The sequence below is a fragment of the Lepisosteus platostomus genome, chromosome 23 (assembly GCF_059453375.1).
Source record: "Lepisosteus platostomus isolate fLepPlt1 chromosome 23, fLepPlt1.hap1, whole genome shotgun sequence".
Lineage (NCBI taxonomy): Eukaryota > Metazoa > Chordata > Actinopteri > Semionotiformes > Lepisosteidae > Lepisosteus > Lepisosteus platostomus.
Window position 1 is genome coordinate 14,795,079 of NC_142633.1, and position 23,007 is coordinate 14,818,085.

General features: G+C 35.2%; 2 protein-coding genes across 4 annotated transcripts in view; both read right to left on the reverse strand.

Moving 5' to 3' along the window:
• The window catches only part of LOC148642140 (uncharacterized), a 223,522-nt gene extending 211,284 nt beyond the window's left edge, over window positions 1-12,238 (reverse strand). The window contains exons 1-2 of the mRNA XM_088616739.1: window positions 12,111-12,238; window positions 6,996-7,080 (exon numbers count right to left, since the gene is read on the reverse strand). Coding sequence (XP_088472865.1) covers window positions 6,996-7,015 — 20 coding nt within the window. The 5' untranslated portion in view covers window positions 7,016-7,080; window positions 12,111-12,238. The remainder of the gene's footprint in view (window positions 1-6,995; window positions 7,081-12,110) is intronic.
• Window positions 12,239-15,089: 2,851 nt separating this feature from the next.
• ajap1 (adherens junctions associated protein 1) overlaps window positions 15,090-23,007 on the reverse strand; it is a 51,563-nt gene continuing 43,645 nt past the window's right edge. For all 3 annotated transcript variants that reach the window (XM_088616957.1, XM_088616955.1, XM_088616956.1), the window contains one exon: window positions 15,090-21,049. In XM_088616957.1, coding sequence (XP_088473083.1) covers window positions 21,028-21,049 — 22 coding nt within the window. In that variant the 3' untranslated portion in view covers window positions 15,090-21,027. The remainder of the gene's footprint in view (window positions 21,050-23,007) is intronic.

Below are 23,007 nucleotides of genomic sequence, written 5' to 3' on the forward strand. Positions count from 1 at the left end.
GTCACCATTAACTGCTCATCCAGAAGGTTGCAATGTTCAATTTGGGGACTAATTTAGCAACTTAATCCATTTCCTTTGCTTATTATACCATTTACCTAGTCAACCTGTCAAATTTGATTTTGAAAAACAAATGAAAAGGTGAAATCAGATATGGTACAGTACATAGGAGATTTATAAAACAATCAAATAAAATTGGTACCAATTTCTTATTTGCACATTCTCATTACAGCAAAGGAATATCTTACATTTTATTTTACTTTCAAAAAATAGAGTCAGCTGCCCCTCAGAGATTAAATTCATTCTAGCAAAATCCAGAATTTAATTTAAAAAACATGAAAACATCATTATACACTATTCTGGACACATATTGTAGTTCTGACAAAATGTGATGTAAATTTAACCTTTATTCAAGTTTTGTACAAAATGATTTGGTGACATGAAACTGGCAACCTGGTACATACTGTACAGTATAATCTATACAAAATATGTGTCAATTGTTGGTACAGTACATATGAGATTTATAAAACAATAAAATAAAATTGATACAGTATAATTTTCTTTCCATTATATTCCCAATATTCATCGGCTGAGTAGAGAAACTGTTAAGACCCATTCAGATTCATACTGTACAACCAATTTAATGCAGACTTCCACTCATTATTAATGGAAGAAATACCTCATTTGCTTTCATGGTAGTCAGCTGTTCCACACCGTTGGTCATTGGACCAACTGGCACTTCCTCAGATTCAGTACTGGGTTAACTACATGTCTACTGTGCATTCAAGACTAGCAAAATGTTGGCTACAAGCTTTGTAGCTTTTTAAAACCTTGTTAATTTGGTAGTATAGATCAACAAAAGTAATATATTGTAATATAAGGAAGAAATATGGGGAGAAGATATACCCAGATAATCTGTAAAATAAAGTGAAGAGCAGAAGTCAACAACCTTTGTGAAATAGAGACAGACAAACAGAGATTAAATGCTTTTTCACAACAGATTACCAGATCATTCCAGTTCACAAAAATCTAATGTTTTGTATGTGGCCTGAACTGATTTTGTCGTTGAAATCAAAGTCCCACATTTCAGTTTCACTGCTGACTTAAGCACCCTGCTATTGATTTCAGCACCTTGGTAAAATAAGGGCATCAAAATATTTATGCAGTTCCTAATAACTCAAGAATTAAGTATCTGTTTACTGTATACTCATTTCTTTACAAAAAGGATGGATGAATACAGGCTACAAAGTGCTTTAATTAGACGGGTATAGTTCACAATTCTCTTTGATTGCATGTGGAAGTTTTATAATTACCATATGTAATCATATTGCCAATGCCATTTTAGAACAAATATATTTTTTGCAGAACTCTTAGATGTGTGTCAATGGTCACATGACATGTGTTACATGATTAATGATCAACGGAGGAGGGAAGGATAGTGTCACCTTATTTAGCTCCACCTACTTTCTTCATGCAAGACTAAATCCTTATTTAAAAGGATTTCAACTTGGCAGAAGCAATGCAATATACTGTATTCATCACCTGTTAATCAATTATGTTGACTTGAGATAAATACCTCCCCCAACTTAAAGACTAAAGCTTTCTTTCTAACCAGCTACTAATGTTTTAAAAAGGGTACTTTGTAAAACTTAAGAAGCAGAAGCATGGAAAAGTGAAACGTGTTTTGCACGTGTTTGTCTCTGAGGATATTACTGTAGTTGTTCTTAACAAAACTGTAAATAGAATCAGATACCTTTATTGACATTAGAACCTTAATCCACATAGGCTATTTTTCTTTTATATTCAGGAGCAACTTCATTCATTTTATCATCATGCTTAAACTAATAGAGGAAGCTTTCTGCACTGTGCTCTTACTGTAACAATTCTAAATAACATGAAGTAGATTGCATTGAGGCCACAGTGTCACACATTCATCTCTTATTCAATAAAATAAGATTGAATTCTGTCTTGAATGGAGGAAAACACAAAGGGATGCTTGATAAAAATATACCCCAAAGACAGATCTGGGACCTGCTCAGAGGATTTCTAATAGTATCTGTTAAGGTAAAGTATTCATCAGTTTAATTTCCTTATTATACTGTTCTGTACAATGATAGCACTCACTATGGCGGTATCTGCCAAGGCTTTGATCTACTGTAGCTGCCACTAATGGGAACATCAGTGGAGCTTCTGCTACTCCAGTAGTCTAGTTTATCAGGCCTCATTTTAATTTCACAAAGAATTTATTAATATGGAGTCTATACATTCAAACTGAAAGCCAGCTCAAAATGTATACAGTGATAAAGTGATAGATGGACATCTTCGGCACACATGGTCGTCTTTAGAAGAAGGCAATTTTCAGCTTCTAAATTCAGAATGAATTTTGACATTTTTGGTTAAATATGAGAAGTGAAGGAAGGGGTTGTTAAAGATATCCATAAAGATTGGTCTACCATTTTTAAAAGATGTGATCACAAGAGGAAATTAAACCATCAGTAGGTGAAACAAATTTGAGAAGAACATTTAATTTTATCTAAAACACCCTATACAAACAGACCAATGAGGTGAACACCTTTTAAGATATTGTGCTGGTGTACAGGTTCAGCTCATCCATTTAATTAAAAACCTCTTGGGGAAACAACTGTGATACATGACTGTGCTTTCTAAAATGGCAAAAAAACAATGTATTGAGTAAGGAAATGCCTGCTTCAAATTCACTTGTTTTTTCTGTCCTTCATCCTAGGTGATACATCATTCAAAGCAAACACAGAAACTAGAAATATTTTTTTTTGTGTGTCCTATACCTCAAAATATGTCTGTCAGTAAAATGCACAAGACTGTATTATTTTAAAATGTCACTGATATGTACAATGGTACTGTATACTGTATCTCCTCCTCCCTTCCAACCTCATCTACCTATTTTTTTGTACACAGCCCTAGTAAAAATGTTTATTTTAATACCACCCTGCATCGCTCTGGAATTACATGTGTTCCAGCTCTGCAAAATAATAACACTCTAAATATCACACACAAAACCACAAATCTGACAATATCTCAATACTGACATCCCACACATTCCTCAAATATCAGAACTTCAACCCTGAAATATTAGCTATGCTTCTATCACAGGATGGGAAATCATTTCTGTTTTCAGGAATCTCAATTATGGATGCAGTATAGGCTGAGCAGAACACCAATAACTTTGTTATAGTCACCTTGATCATTAATTAATCATTTCTGATGCCATGTTTTTGACATGGTTGTGATTAATGCTTTCTCCCCTGTAGGAAAACTCTAATTAAAAAGACACCAGATCCTAATCTTCAGTTTGGATGTACAGTATCCCTAACCAGTAGAGCAGTGAAGTGTACTGAAAATTACACAAAGGAAAGGATGCATAAATATCAATTTCCTATACCTCCAGTTTGGCCCAAACACAATGCATTTCTCTCCAGCATGAAACTAAACGAATAAACATCATGGTCCATTTTAACATTAATTCAGAACTGTTGTATTTTTTGTAAATAAAATCACTGCAATTTTTCATCTGCCATTATCGAGCAGCTTACAGCAAAACTCCACCAAAATTGATTTGTTTCCCATGGCTCAAATTTTATTGTTTTCACTGCTCTTTGTATAGCATTTGCACTGCTCCCAGTAGAGAGCACATGACAACATAATCCATTTCAAATCATGTTTTAAAGCCTGCTCTCCTTTTCTTTTACTGTGGTTTTTGAAAGTAATTAATCTTTCACCTTTGAGTTTATGCAACTCTGCCACCCCTTCCCTTGTGTTTCATGAAAAAGCCTTTGGAGATTTAAAAAAAGAGAGAGCCAAGGCTTAAGCTGGAGATATTTAACAGATCCACATGCATGCATTTTTTACAGAGCTGGTCACACACTACTTAGAACCACAAGTTCAAAGGTTAATAATAAATGTTCCTAAAATGATCCAGTTCTGACAATATTTACAACATAGAGAGACTTAATCCAATTAAATTCACAGGTTTGAAAGAATTCTTGACATATTTTATAGCTCCAACAAAATGCAATAGGTTTTGTGTTGACAACATGAGCAACCCCTGTATAAGGATCACAGCCCACTCCTGGAGCAGAATCTGGAAAAGTGCCAGGAAGAGGGTTGACGGGGGTAATCATTCATGGACAGTTCATGACTAGCACACACATACTCGCTCCTAGCATGGCTACCACAGAGCTGTGATGCTGTGAGTCTGTCTGGGCAGTGTGAGATGCAGCACCTACTTCACAAAGATTCCTTTATGGAACAAAAAGGATCTCCAAATTGAAATATCTCTTTATGGAAAAATGAAAATATGACTTGGATAATTTTCTCACTGTGACCACCATAAGAGATGAGCATTCAGTGACCACCAATGCACACAGTTCAGGCTATGAATGGCAGACTGGGCCAAATAATATTCCTGTATGCTACACTGCTGCATGGCCACTACATGAGAACTATCAAAACCTGGACTCACATTTCTCCCAAATGGCTGACCGCATCTGCAGTATTATCATAAAAGAAGAGAAACAGGAATGCTTCTCCAATAAGACTTATTTTTTATGCCTGCAGATGAAATTACTTGACATGCAGTCAAAAGGTCAAAGTGGCAGGAAGCCAAAATTATATTAAAATCTCAAAATCTGTGACACACAAGTCTTGTCATTAAAGGATATTAATTTAAATTTCAGTCACCGCCATCAACAAAAGCAAAAGAAAACGGCAAATGTATTCTGTTTAAAAAAAACATGCATTCAAGTTATTTAGTCCTGTATAAAAAAACAACAATCCTGGAGGTACAGTAACATGAAATGACAATAAGATGCAGGTGGCTAATAATAATAGTAATGTTAATGTAATATGAAGTCTTTGCTGATGATTTACTTTCCAGGGTCATGGAGTTTCTTGAAACAGCCAACTTCTGCATAATCAAGCCACATTCTCATTAATGCAAAGGAATATCTTACATTTTATCTTACTTTCAAAAACTAGGGTCAGCTGCCCCTCAGAGATTAAATTCATTCTAGCAATATCCAGAATGTAAACAAAAAGCATAAAAAACATCATTATACACCATTCTGGACATATACTGTATAGTTCTGACAATGTGTGATGTAAATTTAACCTTTATTCAAGTTTTATACGAAATGATTTGGTGACATGAAACTGACAACTTGGTACATACTGTACAGTATAATCTATACAAAATATATGTGGTACATATGAGATTTATAAACCAATAAAATAAAACTGGCACAGTATAACTGTCTTTCCATTATATTCCCACTATCCATCCACCACAAAGATAAATGGTTAAAAACCTATCCAGATTCATACCACCAATTTAATACGGACTTCAACTCATTATTAATGGAAGACATTGCCAATTTGCTTTCATGGTAGTCAGCAGATTGTCACACTTGATTTCAGGTTGCCAAGTTTTAATCAAATCACTGAAGCCCTGTCCTAAAATGTACTGCAAAAACTGGGCTGACAATACATTAAACCCCTACTCGGCCAAGTTCTACATTTCATCTTTCTTTCTTTTGTCAGACATTTTAAATGGCATTTTAACAATCCTTTAAAAATTCCTAAAAGGATTAGAACTATGCTGTATGACAAAAACTGGGCAATTTGGGTAATTGTTTATCTAGTGTACACAATTCAGTTTATACAGTACGTGCACATACAGTAGTGTAGATCGTATTACGTTCCTTGTATTGTTTCTATAACATAAATCCCATCAGCACTGCAGATGGTGATGTTCCTTCCAAAAACATTAAGCGCTTTAATCCCTTTAAGAGGCCTCTGTTCAAGGTGCTGTTTCTGTATCTGCAAATTAATACGCCTGAATATACTGCACAATGTTCCATATAAAGTGAAATGTTCCCATTTATTTCCACTTGGCAATTCCAGGGTTTTAACGTGGAGGAAAAACTGATTTTAGTTCTTCTTTAGAGAGAAAGCCAGTCTTTGCAACTCATTTCAAAGATGTGTATGTATGTATACTGTATAAGTATATAAATACAGCTATATAATCAGGTGGGTAGCTGCGTCAGCATGCGTAGGCTGCAAAGGAACAAGTAATAGGTTTATTCCATGCTGAAAAAAAGAAGAAAGAGAACACAACGTTTCGGCCGTGGAGCCTTCTTCAGGTCTTCACACCTGAAGAAGGCTCCACGGCCGAAACGTTGTGTTCTCTTTCTTCTTTTTTTCAGCATGGAATAAACCTATTACTTGTTCCTTTGCAGCTATATAATCACTGCATATGTGCTTATATGAATGAAACCCAAACAAACTTTAAGCTTTAGTTTAGAAGCCATTACCTTAATTTAGGTTTTTGAATGATACCAATTAAAGTGAAATCAAAGCACATACAGTAAATGGTTTGGCTTAACCCACCTGGCTGAGAGAACAACAGCAAAGCCATATGGCCACTCCTTCCATCCCACAACCACTGTGGACCAAGCCAAGAAGTCTCCACAAAGAAAAGGAATGAGCAGCAATGAATGCTGGGAAGGTGTTATCTGTTTTGGTGGTCTTGCTCCTGAACCTCCATAAATTAAACACAGTACAGTACATAATTCAACCTGTGAATATTTCCTTTTGCTTGATTATAAGTCAATATTATCTCACTGGAGAAGAAAAGGCCCACTCTAAGACTGAAACACACTGTACATTTCTAAAGCTGCGTAAGAGAAAGATGTCTATTTGCTGAGTATTTTGACAGGAAATTGTCCTTTTTTCCTTCAAGCAGGTAAGCACACTGCTATTTTTGCAGCTATTTATTATTTGAAGGCTTTCATTTACTTTTTAAGGGTCTTCTCTTTGTGTTGCAAAATCTTACACATCTTTGCTTTCAAATCTTACACAATCCCATTTGAACTAAATCTTTGTGAAATGCTGAGTCTGGGTGATGAAACAAAGTGCTTAGAAACAGTAAATGATCTTTGACACCAAACACATTGATAACTTACCTTGCATGCAGAATGTACATCTCCTATCACAAGGGTATCTCTAAGCTGTGTATAGGCTCTTCAAATAAAACAGGCACCTGAAAAACTGGGACATAAAAAGTGATACATAGCTTTAGAGTCGCATTATGCTCCAACGTATTGTTTCATCCTTTAGACAAAGATGAAGATATTGCTTTGTCAGGAAAGATGCCCATGCCTCTGTTGTCTAAATCAAGTTATATAGGGTTACTGAACCCATTAAAAACCTATTTCTCTGGTAACCAGCTGCCTTTCAATTTTGCCAGTGTCTGTTTGTGTCTTGGGCATTTCACACTGAAGTGACACTATCACAATACTACATTACATTTGTATAGTACCTTCAGGTAAAGTCCTGGAAGGGCACAACACAATACAAATAAAAGCTGAGCCAGATGCTGAGCGACACTAAATTAAACTTTAGAATGGAAATGTTGAGTGAATAACTGTACAGTTAATTCAAGATACAATGCAATAAATACACACAGTACATCCATCTCCATCTTGTAGAAGCATAGCCGAAATAATGATACAGCACTGGAAGCAGATTAAACTATTGCCTTAGTTTAGCCTTCACATTTGAAATGCTGCAGCTAACACAAATGAGCAAAAATAAAACATGTAATATATATTAAATTTGCAATTAAGGAAATAATGTATTTAGTTTCAAAGATCTGCAATGTTAAACTGGAACCTGAGATATTAGTTTTGTTAATAAGCAGATATCACAAGATGGTAAAAAAGGAAACTTTAAAGTTTCTTAACTCTTAAAGTTCAGAGCTCAGAATCAATTTTTGATAAACTTCATTGTATTAAGTAAAAAGACACATTAATGCTATCTCGATGAAAAAATAGACTACTGAGGGCTTGAGATGTGTAAAAACTGTATTTGCCCACCTGAAATGTGTACAACCTTTATGTCCCCACCAAAAAGAATAGATTGGGAAATTTGTTCAAGATTTCACAGCCAACACCACTCAATCCATGGAAAGTAAATCCCATATATCTTTGTAGCATTTGCCTGCTGCAGATACTCAGTACAGAATAACTTACTCTCGATCCCAGGACAGTCTCCGAGTGTAATCTTCTATCTCAGCAGTCATCAGCTAATTGCCTCTGACTCATGTGTCCAGCCTGACAGTCATTTTCATTGATGGCTACTGTTTGTTTGCGAGTGTGTTCTATCACTGCACTAAAATACCAGGCTGGCAGCTGTTGGCATCTTCTGTCCACTTCACTGATCTGGACATTTGTACAGCTGAGCATGATACTGCTTAATGTATGTGAACTAAAGAATTCAAGAGCTGTCATACTAGGAGAAGCTGATCATCTCAAATACATTTTAATGTAGCCTGGCATTCTTCCCTTGGGCCATGGCATCAGCAAAATCTGTACTGCTCATGCGGAATCATCAAAGCCTGAAAGAGGCTTATTATAAACCCAGATATAGGGTGATATTGAGCCCATCTTGAAAATGACTCAGTATTATGTGTTAAGGAGTTTAATTAGAAATGTGCATATATTTACAACTTCCTCACAGTTTGAATTCATGTCTGAGATCCCTGAAGGTTGCAGACAACCCAAATACAATCATGGAATGTAGCAGATTTCTCATTAGCAAGAATATCTACACCCTGCTGGTCAGGTCTTCCAAATATGGTGCAGCATTTAAAGAATTAAAAAAAATAATTAATTGCTATCATTCTCCTAAAAGGTCAGGTTTACTCCCAAAGCTACTGCCAATATCTCTTGTAAAGCATTTGGAATCTATTAAAAAAGCGAAGTGATAAAAAAACAAAGTGCAAGGAGTTCACAAGTGATGTGACTTTTTCAGTTCTGGGATTTACTGTACATCAGATTAAAATCACCAGAAAAAAATAATTTTATGGTCTTTAGCTTGATTTTATAGCATAGCAGTTCTTATTCTTATCTGAATTTTAATGTAATAAATACCCCTGGTGTTAAAGAAAAGAATTGGCTGCACTGAACAAAATTAATTTATTGGTCTGCATTACATCAGCGGCAGAGACACAAAAATTATAACACTACACCACCAGTCCATCATCTGGCGGACTTAAACCACCTGTAATGTATACAAAGAAATGTACTGTAATTTAGATTTTACCACATTCCTTTTTTGTTGTAAAGTGCAGCTGAATTTATATTCGAAAATACACGTCTATTAGTTACTACTGTATACTGTATGTTGTGGCTGGGATTACAATTACAACTGAAGTTTGGCTCAAGATATCATAATATTGGCTTTAAAATTGATTAAAATAAGAGAGTTCAGCAAGTGGAAAGTGTTTTTTCAAACATTGGTTTTTTGTCCATTATTTGACTAACCGGTGGGTCATAAAACATTCCAAAAGTGGTCAGAATTTTTTTTTCAGCTAAACAGCATATAGTAAATCACTTTTCCTGCATTTCAAACCCTCCCAAAAGCACTGCAAAGGCATCAGAAATTGTCTATGCATTGCAAAAATCTTAACCCTAACCCTATGTATTTGACATACTGTACAGTACATGTGTTTTGGCTATGCTGTGGGTAGGATTATAATTATCACTAAAGCTTGACTCAAGATAACATAATGTTGGCTTTAAAATGCAAAAAATAAGAGAGTTCAGCCTGTGGAGGGTGTTTTTTCAAAAACTGAAATTGTGGCCATTTTTGACTGGCTGGCGGGTCAACAAAAGTGGTCCTAGACCCCCTATCTAAAGCTAGGCCTTAATAAACTGAGTTGAAGCTGGGCTGTGATGATTTCAGAATCAATCAGAATCTTTTCAAATACCAACTATAAGGTTTTGTAAAATGTGTGTGATGTGAATGTGATTGAGATTTCACCTCATTTCTTTTTTGGTAACATGCAGCTGAATTTACATTCAAAATACATGACGTTTGGCTACTACTGTACTAACAAAATGGGGGGAGACCAAAGATAATGCAGTCTAGATTGTGTCAAATGACTTTTGAGACAAATGTAGAATACAATTAACTTACTCAGATTCTAAAGTTTAGTGGCAGGATTTTTGCAAACAGCACTTGCATTGTGAATTGGGATGCACTTAGCTTGGGGGTGTAGGTGATGACTTGCCTTGTTGTGAATCATCTTAATCAAATCAGCCCACGGGCCTCCCTGGTTCTTCATATGAGTGCTCTTCTGTTAAGTCCCTGAACATTCATTAAAGTACCACTGATTGTACATATGCTTGGGAGACTTCAGTTTTTGCTTTGATCAGAATCTCCTCTTAGGATTTTGTTTCTGTGCTGCAGCAAACACTGAATATTAGCAGGAATGCATTAATCTTCTCCTACAGCATAGTATTTAAAAACTACAACTTATCTGGAGCACTGCTCTCTGATGCAACAGATGTCCTCAGGCTTCACCTGAAATGTGCTCTGTGAAAAGTGGTGAAAGATTCAAAGCTGTCGGATCCCATCACATCTCCTGTTGTTCAGAAGCAGACCCCAAAATAAACCTCACAACATCACAGATATAGAGCAGTTGAAAACATTCTGATTGATTTTGGAGTCATTAGAGCCCAGCTTCAACTCAGTTTTTTAAGGCCTAGCTTAAAAGGGGGACCACTTTTGTTAACCCACTGGTCAGTAAAAAATGAACACAATTTCAGTGTTTGAAAAAAAAAACCTTCCACAGGCTGAACTCTCTTATTTTTTTGCATTTTGAAGCCAACATTAGGATATCTTGAGACACGCTTTAGAGGTAATTATAATCCTACCCACAGCATAGCCAAAACACATGTACAGTATGTCAAATACAAATTCAGCTCCATGTTACAACAAAAAACAAACATGTTGAAAACTCAATCACATTCACATCTCATACAGTTGCAATACCTCATAGTTGGTGTTTGAAAAGATTCTGATCAGGTTTGGAGGCATTAGAGCCCAGCTTCAACTCCGTACGTTGTAGGCCTACTGTAGGTTTAGATAGGGGGTCTAGGATGGCCCAACCTAGGGTTAGGATTAATGTTTCTACTATGCATAGACAATTATTGATGGTTTTGCTGTGCTTTTGGGAGGATTTGAAATGCAGGAAAAGTGATATATTCTGTTTAGCTAAAAAAAAAATTTGGACCACTTTTGGAATGTTTTTTTTACGTGCTGGTCAATCAAGAAATGACATTAAGACATTAAAACACAGATTCTGACTTCTTACAAGATAGTATCTCTTGCAGACTGCGCTCACCAGCACTAGATTCCTAAAAGGAAGTGTGGAAATCAGGCCAATCTTTCCATCTATGAATTATGAACAAACAATTTGTGTTTCAGAGATGGTGTCTTTGACCAACACTACACATTAGATTCTAGAACAATGCACTACACATAGCAACCTTGATCAGAACACATTAAATACAATGCTATATTGTTATTATGGATACATTTGTTTCTATTAGGCCTGTTATTATGATTCAACTTAAGCTTCAGCAAGCTCTAGACTTCTCTGTAGAAGGTGCAAACGTAACCCATTGCTGACACTAATACATGTGAAAAAATCATTGTTATTTAACCACAGCCCTTGCAATTATCTTCCTTAATGGGATCAGCGTCTGAAAACGCCCCCATTTAATTTACCAGAAATGTGTCAAGCAACAGTATAGCTCCGTTTGAAAGGAACTTGTATATGATATTCCTCTTTAATAGGAGTGTTGCGTTTCCGGTTTTCTGTAACTTTGTAGTTTTTTTGCGGATTTTTCTAATACAACTGTGGGTAATATAGATAACATTCCAAGGGACTGACTCGCAATCGAAAGATATTAAATGTTCTGGAAACTACCGTACGCATATTCATACAATTAATCGAAGCTGCAGGTCCTCGTCCATCACATACTGAACTGTAAATAACACGGACACATTTCAGCAAACAGCAAACAGCAGTTGCACAGTGATTGCAGCACATGGGATCGCTATTAACGCCTATTGTTTACAAAGCAAAATACTTTGAAACGATTTGTGAACAGGTGCAGGTAAGTTATTCTTGACTGTTGTTTGGTGAATTACACAATACAAACTACCCCTAACCTACAGTATGCTCTTTATTAACATTATTCACACACATAAAAATAGCAGCTTCCTACCTACAGTATGTCTCTCCTATTACAGTACCTCCTTGTTTTACCGTCGGGAAATACTTTTGTTCCAGTCTGTTTTTCTTTCTTTGATTTGTTAAACGGTTAAAATACTTCTACACCTGTGCCCAATCAACTCTCTCACTAATGGTTATGCAGCGTCAAAGTCACGCGAGTGTAAAGGTCAATCAACATTTTAAAAAAGTTGATGAATTAATCAAAAATATTCCAAAAACATTCAAAATAACAATACATAAATAGGTTTCTTTTGATACGCAGTAAGTACTCTCTTAATGTCATGAAGGCCAATTTCGCGAAACTTAATAGAGCAAATTAATTCGTCGTCCCTCACAGCGAGTCCTCTGCCTTCAAAACGAACATCTGCAAGAAGTTACTTAAATAGAAATATCCAGTAATTTTCTATCCTTAAGAGTGCGCACTTTTATATTTTTATAATTGGCACAGTTATATTTCATGCACATACTGTACAATTTTTTACTTTGGAATCGAAACAATGTAAAGTACAGTAAATTCAGGGTCATCCAGAGCAGGGAAATATTTTTTTTTACTGTGCTGTTAAGGGTATCTTGTAGTGCTGTGCACTTCTTTACTGTAAAGCCTAATTTTAGTGTTGTTAGTAGAGTCTTTATGTTGAAGCAAGAATTCAGCCGAAATGAGCCACTAAAGTCATTCTGGGGACTATTAACTAATCCCCATCTGCTATACAGATTTTCTTCCTTTACCTAGAATCCCTATTAATCCCAATTACAGGGCTCACTAAACAGCCCTCTGAAGATGACTAGATGGTGAAACAGCAAAAAAAAAAAATCTTGGACCTAAAAGTCTTAGAAAGAGGATTAGATGATGATAGACTGATAATCAGTCATAAAATCATAACCAGAGAGATCCTGCTACTTACCATGGATTATAATCACTTGCAAAAGCAATTCAGATGTGTTCTGGATACAGTTCCAAATGTGTCGGATCTTTGCAGACAAATCCCATCCTTGCAAAAAATGGCACTCTTGGGATTCTTGCGTCACATGACTCTGAATAATATGAGTCTTCTACGACTACCGCTAACAATACCACAGGGTAGATTTAATGCCATGAGCATCTTCTGAGTAGCAGGTGGATCTAAATCCATGTATCCGTATGCATTATCAGAATGGTCAAATACAGAGCCTATCCTACCAGGGAAACACATGCACATGAGCACTCAGGGACAGTTTAGTGATTGTCTCCCGTCTACATCTGTGAGTGAATATTCCATCTTATCCCGTGCTTGCTGGCCTGGGCTCTAGCTCTAAGGATAAAATGCTGAATTAGAATTGTTAATGAACAGGTAAGAACCACATGAAGAGGACAGCCAATATGTACTGTACAGTAAGGTCACTTCTATATCATTCTTTCACCAATGAAATACTGGACTCGGAAACCGGTTTTCTGTATGGTTAAATATCCTTTGATGTAGATATTGGAGAAGCAAGAACATATTTGATTTGTGCCTATTTAGTATCATTATTGATAGAATAATGTTCTATGCAGTTTAATACTGTTCTGATAAACTCTTAAGAAATGCAAAAGAGTAGCGATGGAGATCTGAACAGTCAGATTGCAATCAGGATAACCGATGAGATATACCAGAGGGCAACTGTACTGTACATGGATTTGTTTTGTATCTGCTTTTAAAGTTATTCTGGCACTGCCACATTCTGCACTGGAGTCTATGAAGATGACCTAATTGTGGTTTTGTAATTAGAATAAAGAGATACTCTTAAGTATGGTCAAAGATCTGAGGTTGTTTATCTTTTTTTTAATAATGCTTTTATTTTCAGATGTTAGAAGAGAGTTTGGGAGTAATAAAATACAATTGTTCAACTCCATTTAAAATTATTTTCATTTGTTCAATGGTGTAATGGCAACCAATGTTTTAGAATGGGAAAGAAAATCATGGAATAGAAGGCACATTTCTAGCACCCACATTTTACAGGTCTGAATTGTGCTTTGCAAAGAGTCATCATTCTAATCAGAAACATACATTACATCCATTTGGAATAATCAGTTGTATTTCATCTATTTTATGCACAGTCCAACAGGAAGTGTTTGCTGAACTGACACACTGACACAACAGTTCTGAAAAATACCACTTTGTGCTGTTTTATAGTCCACTACTGGCCTGCAGTCATTCCAGTGTGTGTTCATATTTAAGAGACAAACAGGGTTTCAAATCTACAGGACGAGTAAAGGTGCTTCCAAAAACATATCTTTACTGAAAGAAAGTAGAACTAAATTCACGCTCTGGCAACAGCAACTGATCTGTCAGGTAAGCAGTTAGAAGTGTCTGCCTCACTGTATAGCTCCACAATGACAAGAAGTGTCACAGCAGCATTAACCTTTGGTGTCCTGGTAAAGTCTCGTACAATAAATACCATCAGCATGGTATCACACTAATGCACTGTTCACGGTGAAGGTGAACACTCAAAAAGACTAAACAAGCAAGCATCAGGGAAATTAATTCTCCTTGCTCTTTTTTTCTGCATTGCCTTTTCTAGCCTATTAGAAATACAATTACAGATAAGAAAAACTCCACTGCAGAAAGAAGTGTGCATTTCCACATTTTAAATGTGAAACTCCCAGGATCTAAAGATAAGGTTGAGATGACTTATTTGAGGTTATGCATTGCCACTCACTGACTTTGCATGTTTTTAGGGCTTTTGTGGACAAAGGCATCTTCTGAGCAGGTTGTCAAGAGATCACTGTTTGAACATCAGTCTTTGGAAAATGTTTAATATTGTATTAATGGAAATGTGAAAATGGAAATCAAGATAAATCATATGTGTTATGCTTTAGATTGTCTGCAGGATTACAGCACTTATTTTTGTTTTTTTGTAAATGCAAATTAATAATTTAATTGAAATATGTACTTTTTATGCTAAAAAGAGATCTAATCAACACAGCATTTAACTCAAAACAATTTATCTGATATTTCTCAAGGAAATCAAGGAAATACTTTATTGTTTTACAAATTAGTCACTGATTTTTAATAGAAAGACAAACCATGTGATTTTATAGTTTTAATAGCAACATCATAGTACTAAGTGTACACAGGAGGAATCAGATGAGAACCGCATTTACAGTGCTTTCAAATACAGAGCTCAGAAATACAAGAGTAAACAAATCAAGATCACCTAGAAATTTAACATCTTGCTAATATTTAAAAAAGAATATAGAACTGTGATCCATAAGACAGGAATTAAAAAAAATAATCAAAAAGAATTATACAACATTTAACTGACACAGTAACTGCATCTGCATATGATTGATAAATGCATGTCTGTATATGTATATTGTATGTATTTGTGTGAATATATACATATATATAATATGTATATAATTTCATATTTTATACTTGTATACAAAAGGAACAGAGGTACTCCTTGATATATTAAACACAAATATAAAAAGATAAAGATTCCACTAAGTACAAACATTTTTATTTTATGGTAACAACAGAAATTTAATCAAGTTTCCTGTAGCATTATGGATTGCAGTGTTGGCTAAATAAAATGCATCACCTCAAGAAGAAAAGCTGACCTATTTCTTCACATAATGTAGTTCAACAAATTGGGGTTTATATTTCAGTATCTCTAGTATTTCCCTGTGGGAAAATCATAATACCATCAGTAGGAACGTTCATTCTTTCAGCAAGTTAAGAATTCCCATGGGAACCATAGTTAGGTAGTAGCTAATATGACAAAAAGGCCTGTGGTACTGTGCCAAAATGTGTTTCAGTTCAGTTTAAAATTATATATTCTATTTGTGTCTTCCTTGACAAATAAAATGTCTTGTCCAAATCCCTGAAAAGATCTAATACATGGCTTAAACAGCTTCATGAGCAGGAAACTCTAGCTAAACAGTTAATATCACATTCATAAAGTGCTTCTGGTACCCAAAACCTCTTTTTTATGAAAAAATGTCAACATGATAAAATATAAGTTAAAAAGTGCTTAAAATGGTGACAGCAAGTTCAATCAAATCTTATCACCAAATAACTCATGAAGAACATACAGTAATAGAGTTTGTATTGTTTTACCACACTATACAGTATGTGTACATTAAACACAAAAATATTGCTGCCTGCATCTTATTTCCATATAAGTGTGAAACAAAGTACCAGACTATATTTCAATTTCAGAATAAGTTACAGTAAGGTCAGCTTTTGTAGACAACGTGAGGTTTTTAAAAACATTAAAAAAAAACCAGAAGGAAAACATTCTAAAATAGTCTTCCAAACTGAGAAAAATTACTGAAACTTACCAGTTTCATGTGTAATGCATTATCCCTTGGCATGGTGTACAGTTTCACAATATCTGTGAAAGCGAATCTGGTAAGCAAGACTATAAAGTAAAGTCCCTGTTGTATCCTAGTTACATTGATGGCACGTTTTAGAAAAAATATGGTAAAAAAAAAGAGGTGCTGATTTTTCACACTTGAAAGAGTTGCTTAGTCATTGCTGATTTTGTCCTGGTGTACTGGATGCTTTTCATACACCACAACAATCCTTAGTTTGAACTGAATACTGTCTTCTGATACTTGTTCTCAGACAACTGAGCACTTAATTAACCTGCCCCAAATGTGAGACTAAAAGGGTGCTCCTTCATTTCCTTTATTAATGTATATCATCTGAGTACTTGCAATAAACCTCAACCTGTACAGTCTCATGACAATATACCCTGCTGTGCAAAAGTCGTAGACATCTCAGATGCAATTGATTACAACGTGTTAAGGTCATCAACAATTTACACACAACCTCCACTAGTCTTTTACACTATTACAGTACAGTATAACAACTTTATCGTAGTGTTATTAACACAACTAGGTGAGAAGAAACCAAATGTCTCATTCAGCAATCCTTAATGTTCTTCGGTCAGTCTTCAAATACAGTACATGATCAGAACAACTCAAGATGAACTGTGGCCCAAGAATTGTTGACGTGGCTATACTTCCTCGTTTACCTATCAAATCGAATTCACTGATTGTCTATCAGGATGACAAAATTACTTTAAACAAAATGACTAACATGTAAGTGTTCAAATGGTGGCTGCACAAAAAAACAGAGTGTATAAAAGCATAACAATGCAAGGTGTTTTTGCACAGAACGAATTTTACACAGCAGTGTACAAATTACAAGAAAGACTGTGCTGAACATGTACTGTGTACATACATTGTATATTTTTAAATTAAATACTTTTTGCTGCGCTTCTGCCATAGAACATACTGTATCTTATTCATTAATATAAGACAACGGTTTAAAGGGTTTGGAAGAACCATAATTATTATGTTTGAAGAATTACAAAATTTCCTTCTATTTTATTAGTTATTCTACTTTTGTATATATATTAAATTACCATTGGTTTTTAATACAAGGGCAACATTCTCTTGGGGTTACCCCAGATATAGAACACACACATCTGCTACTGGTATTCACCTAACCTTACTTTGTTTGCTTTTCAATTTTTGCCTCTTAGCATTTTATGCTCAACAGCCCTTTGCTTCTTGCACATACTGTATCAATGTCAACCGCAAAGGCGATCACTGAACTCTGAAAATTCTGTACAGCAGTTCTGAGACATGAAAACTGTATTGTAATATACCACACACAAGAGAAGAAAATCAGACAATCTTCTGCAACAAGCCTTGCTTTAGAATTAGTCAACAAAAACAGTCTCCATTGAGATGACATTTTTCAAATGTGAACTATCCTCTCATCTGGGATGTCTGTCAAGTTTTTTTTCTTCACTATTTTCATCGGAGAATATTGTTGAACATTTATTGAACAAGGCTGTATGGCATTTATTGTACAGAGACCCATACTCACTCGTTGCAATTTCTGGTACTTTTAAGAGCAGATGATTTTATGAAATGGTTTTAAATCAATGTCAGATTCGCACTTCGAAAAAATAAAATATGTAACAGAAGCCAGGTGTGGCTTTTCTCCTGTCAGAGGCTCTAAATGATTGGCTTTGTGCATATCTCTCAGAGAATTAATGAATCGCATCACTGAATATTTTGCTTTCTCCATGTGTTTAGACAAAATAGATCTAATTTCTTAATCAGACAGTTGACAGCTGTGCCTTACAATGCCATAAATAAAATCTCAATACAGTGTCCCATACAATGTGCAGAGCAAACACCTTATACTGTATATGCCTGACTGTTACTAAGATTAAGGGCATATTTTCTGGAGAAAGAAATGTATAAATAGTACAAAACACAGAAAAGCATTTGTTGGAAATACAGTATGTGATCCCAGAATGTATCTGTGAGATGTAATGGTAGTGTCAAACATTTTTAGGAGCAGTGAACCAGCTTATATTCCTTAGAAGACATATGTGTTTATTTGTTCTACTGTACATTTGAAGCACAAGATAAGAATCCCCCAAAACAGCTTTCTATATTGATCTGCACAGATCTCTAATTTACTATTTTAAATATTTTTACTCCGCAATGATCAACACAATTACTGTATTACTGTGTTAATATAATTAATAAAGCAGCAAGTTTCAGTTTAAACAATGTAACATCTCCATGAAGAAAACTGAAGTGAAATTTGGGCATGAGATCAGTCTACACATTTCCATAATTCTGTGCATTTCGTTTCATAGTTTCTAGTGGATCTCCAAACTGCCCTCAACCTCAAAACCTCAGATACATTGAAAATCTGTTGAACGACTCCCTTGCAGGACTATTTTTTATAATATTAGCCTGTTGATTTTGAAAAATATAAGGCATCCATCTCCTGTACAGTACGTTATACAGATTGAAAACATTGTGTAATAGCCCGTGCAAAGGTAGATAGATAAGACTTTATTGATCCCGTAGGGAAATTGACGAAAGTGTTCATTTGTTCAGTAATTGTGCGTTAAGATAACTCTCTTGAAAATAGTTCTCTTGCCTTCAAATTTGGTCCTTTTCAGGTTAAAATATATTTCCTCTGCAATCAGACATAAGTGTACTTAAAATGTAGCTTTCTTAAAAAAATAGTGTTAAATGTTTTCACTGAAAATGCTATAGAAATACTGCTTGAATTTACAAGGAAGGAATTTGGCACAACAATGATAATGTAATGGAAGAATACCTTTTGTAATCCATTGTGAACATTGAAAGACACAACCCCCAACCCTTCCAAAAAAAGCCCCCAATTAAAAACTACAACACAGAGGTACACAAATAGAAGTAGGGATATAGAAAAAAACATTTACACTTGTAATTTACATCAATTTATATCCTTCGGACTTTTAAAAATGCTTACTTTCAATAAAAATGTTAAATCAGGCAGCAGCGACACAAGCTTGGACTCACATCTTAGGTTAAAGAGGCAGTTATCTCTTACAGGAGTGTAAAAGCATTCAGAGTAGGTAACAGAAAAAGGCTGTAGTATTACCCAGCCAGTGTGTTTTAAGAACAGTGAAATGGCACAAATAAGCACAGTAAATAGACCTGGTCAACTTAAACCTTATGACAGTAAGAATGCTGCAATAAAATGTCTGTTACAGACTTCCTAGTAAACATAACAGTGTTCACTGCAAGTTCTATAAATATCTTTCTGAGTAAAATCAATAATGAGATTCCTCTTTTCACATTTTATTGTTATCTGTTCTGGTAAACAACATTCATTCATTTCTTTTTTTCAGATTTTTAAATTAGACTTTTTATATACTACAGTTCAGTCACATTTAAGCGTACTGCACTTAAATATTAGCCAGAGCATGGACCAAACAGTAAATGGCTTAATCACTTCCCCCAATGTCGTCTGACTCCTTCTTCTTTACTTACTCCAAAGATACCTCTCTAGGGTATACATGAAGAGCTTGCTCTGTTTTTCCTCTCATTCCAGTGAAAGCAGAATTCAAAGAGGAGGATATCAATCTCATTTGCATTAAACTTTGGGTACATCATTTTGTCCACATCAGATTTAAATGTTTCTCCAAGACATCCCATGAGAGATACTGCCACCAACATATGGTATGCATTAAAAAGCTAATTGTGGCTTAAAGAAATTTTACAATAAAAGGAAGAAAACAATTACAAGTTTGCATTAATGCACAAAAGCGATGCAAAAGATAATATCCATTAATGATGAGGATCATCTTAGGCTTGTGGCCAGGAGAGTCTGTTTCTCACACTGGACACCAGGGGGTAATTAAAGGGGTAATTAAAATATATTGATATTAATTAACAAGAGGGCTCTACTGCTTGTGTTGCCAATGCGATTTCTAGTTTGTCTCTTCATATTTCTCTCACTCTTAGTATAAAAATAGACAGTCCAGATCAAATTCAAACGGGAAACCAAGGATCTTATGGAAATGCCTTAAAATTATGCACTGTACCACCAACCCTATAGAAAGCTATTCAACTTTTTTCATAATTGTATAGTGCTTCATACAAATGTTTGAAAGTTGCGACAACTCCTGAACAACATTAAAATGTATTCAAAAAGTTTTTTTTTCTTTTCTTCGCTTTGTGTTAAAAAAGGGGTAATGAATGATGGAGGAATAGAGTCAGAAATGGTTTGCTGATCATATTTTTAACCATCAATGGAATCCTAGGTTAGGTCCCTTCTGTACAGTTTGTGGCACATAATGGCATTATTGGCACATTGTTCAGTATCACAGTTCAGTGTTTCAGTGGCCTTTGGGATACTCCACGTTTTGATGTCTCACCTTACAGAACTCCGCATGCTTAGTTTCATTTCCATCTATATAGTTCTATATATATGAAATGCCACAGTTTTCTTCATAATAATAAGAACTGGCATCTGTTTACTTTTATTTTTAGAAAAATAAATTTGTTCATGAAAGTCCAGATGAGTCCCACAGTTGTACAAAACCTGTTGCTTATGTATTTGCTTGTTTTGCTTTGTTTAGAGGTTTACCAAGGGAATCCTGTGAAGAGAAACACACAAACAATTAAATAAGCACATGAAGCACATGCAAGAGTATTCTAAGCTATAACAATGAATAACAAACCTGAAGAGGCAGCACAGACGAGCTGCTTCTATGAACAGCTGATTTCAGAAATGCACCACATTATCGTAAGGATGCAAAGCCAGGCAAGACTATTGAATGCCTCGGCATGCATCAAATTTCATAACCTGTAATCCTCAGAAGGGCACAGAGTAATTCCAATTCAAAAGCAATGAAAATTCATTCCCTCTTGAGTGTTAACATGGGCACCAGACCATACAAACAACCATGTATGCATGACCATTTTTTATCCCAGCTTCCAGGTTTAATGTTCCCAAAATCTGCTGAGAGAAACCGAACCAACTTACTGTGGTTTGTAGCCTTTGTTCCAGCTAAGCCTTTATGGATCACTGAACTAACACCTGATAGGTCTATGATTTACACTCCTCTGTAAGACGATAATTGCATCTGAAGAGAGAGTAACTATATTATAGGCATAATGATGCACCAGCACACTCAGCAATAAGAACATCGTTCATGCTCTTGGGAATGTTATCATATGGTCTCATGCAGCTCTACGCCTTTGAATTTCATCTCTGGGTTCAAAAGGTCTAAGAAAATGAAAAAAGTAGTTAACCAAAGCCAAGTAACATATAGACAAGTACACAAATGAACAAAGCAAACATTGTCTCAGCAATGTCACAACATTGACACTTTTTAACAATATATGAACAAGTGATATGGTTTATAGGTGGTTAAATCCTAACGTTTATACATTTTGTGACTCCTAATTGTGTATTAATTTGAAATGAATAAATCTCCAATTAAATCACCCCATTTATTTTTGTTAACCTTCCTCATTTTTGTTAAAGCAGGCATATTTCATCATGAGGAGTCACCCACAATCCTGCCTTGTGCTCACTGTCTGACTGATTGGGCCTGGCTGTCTATGACCCTTGTTTTGGACTGAGGAGTTATTGAAAACGGATGGATGAGTATATAAGGAATATATAATGATTTGTTTTTTTACTGTAGCATTTTTTACAGTAAAGTAAATAAGGAAAAATCTTATTTTCCAAGCACAAAAGATAGGCTCAGAAATAACACGCTCTTATCTCTTCATGGTCATGTATAACAGAAGAATCAGATCGGTGAATACTTCAGTCTGGCATTCTTAACAAAGCACATTTTTCTTAGCTGCAGCAAATACTTTTGCAGAGCACACACAGAATTTCTCATTTTTAATTACACTTTTTCAAAGTCTCCCTTGTCCCTTGTTCAGTTACTTTCCAGGCAAGAAACGAGACACACACAAAACTCTTCGGTTCTTCATAGTTGTTTTCTTGCTTTTCTTCCCTGACTTACTTCAAACAGAGCTTTGAAATGCAACCTACTTTATTTGGTCTTCAATTCAGGCTAGAAAGGAAATTCCTATATAAAGCATCAGCTCTACAACACACCTTTCATTTTGCGGGAAAAATAAAAGAGTACCTTGAATTTAAATGCAGCCATAATGAAATTAAAGAGTGTTTTGGAAGATTATATAGATTATACAAAAAAACAAAGAACTCTGAGACAAAAAATAGCTGAAGGTAATTTTTTAACCAACCTAAAAAAAAGGCTAATTTTAACAGTGATTTGGTCATCTCTTCTCCCTGCCTTTCTGACCCTTTCTGAAACACATTTGCTCATTTTAAACCTCTCCAAGGATGGACTTTAGGCGTGATCAGTTAAGCAAATAAGAAACTAGCACCTTTAAACAACAGGAAGGTGAAAAGATAATCTTCCAATATTTTTTGTAAACTATTAGGATTTGACTATCCCTCTCTTTACTTGAATTATAATGAGAACAGCCAGCATATTTCTGTACTCCCTCCTTTCTCTGCAGGACCTGCAGGCACTCTGTTCTCATTAAAATCTGGGTCAATAACAAAGAC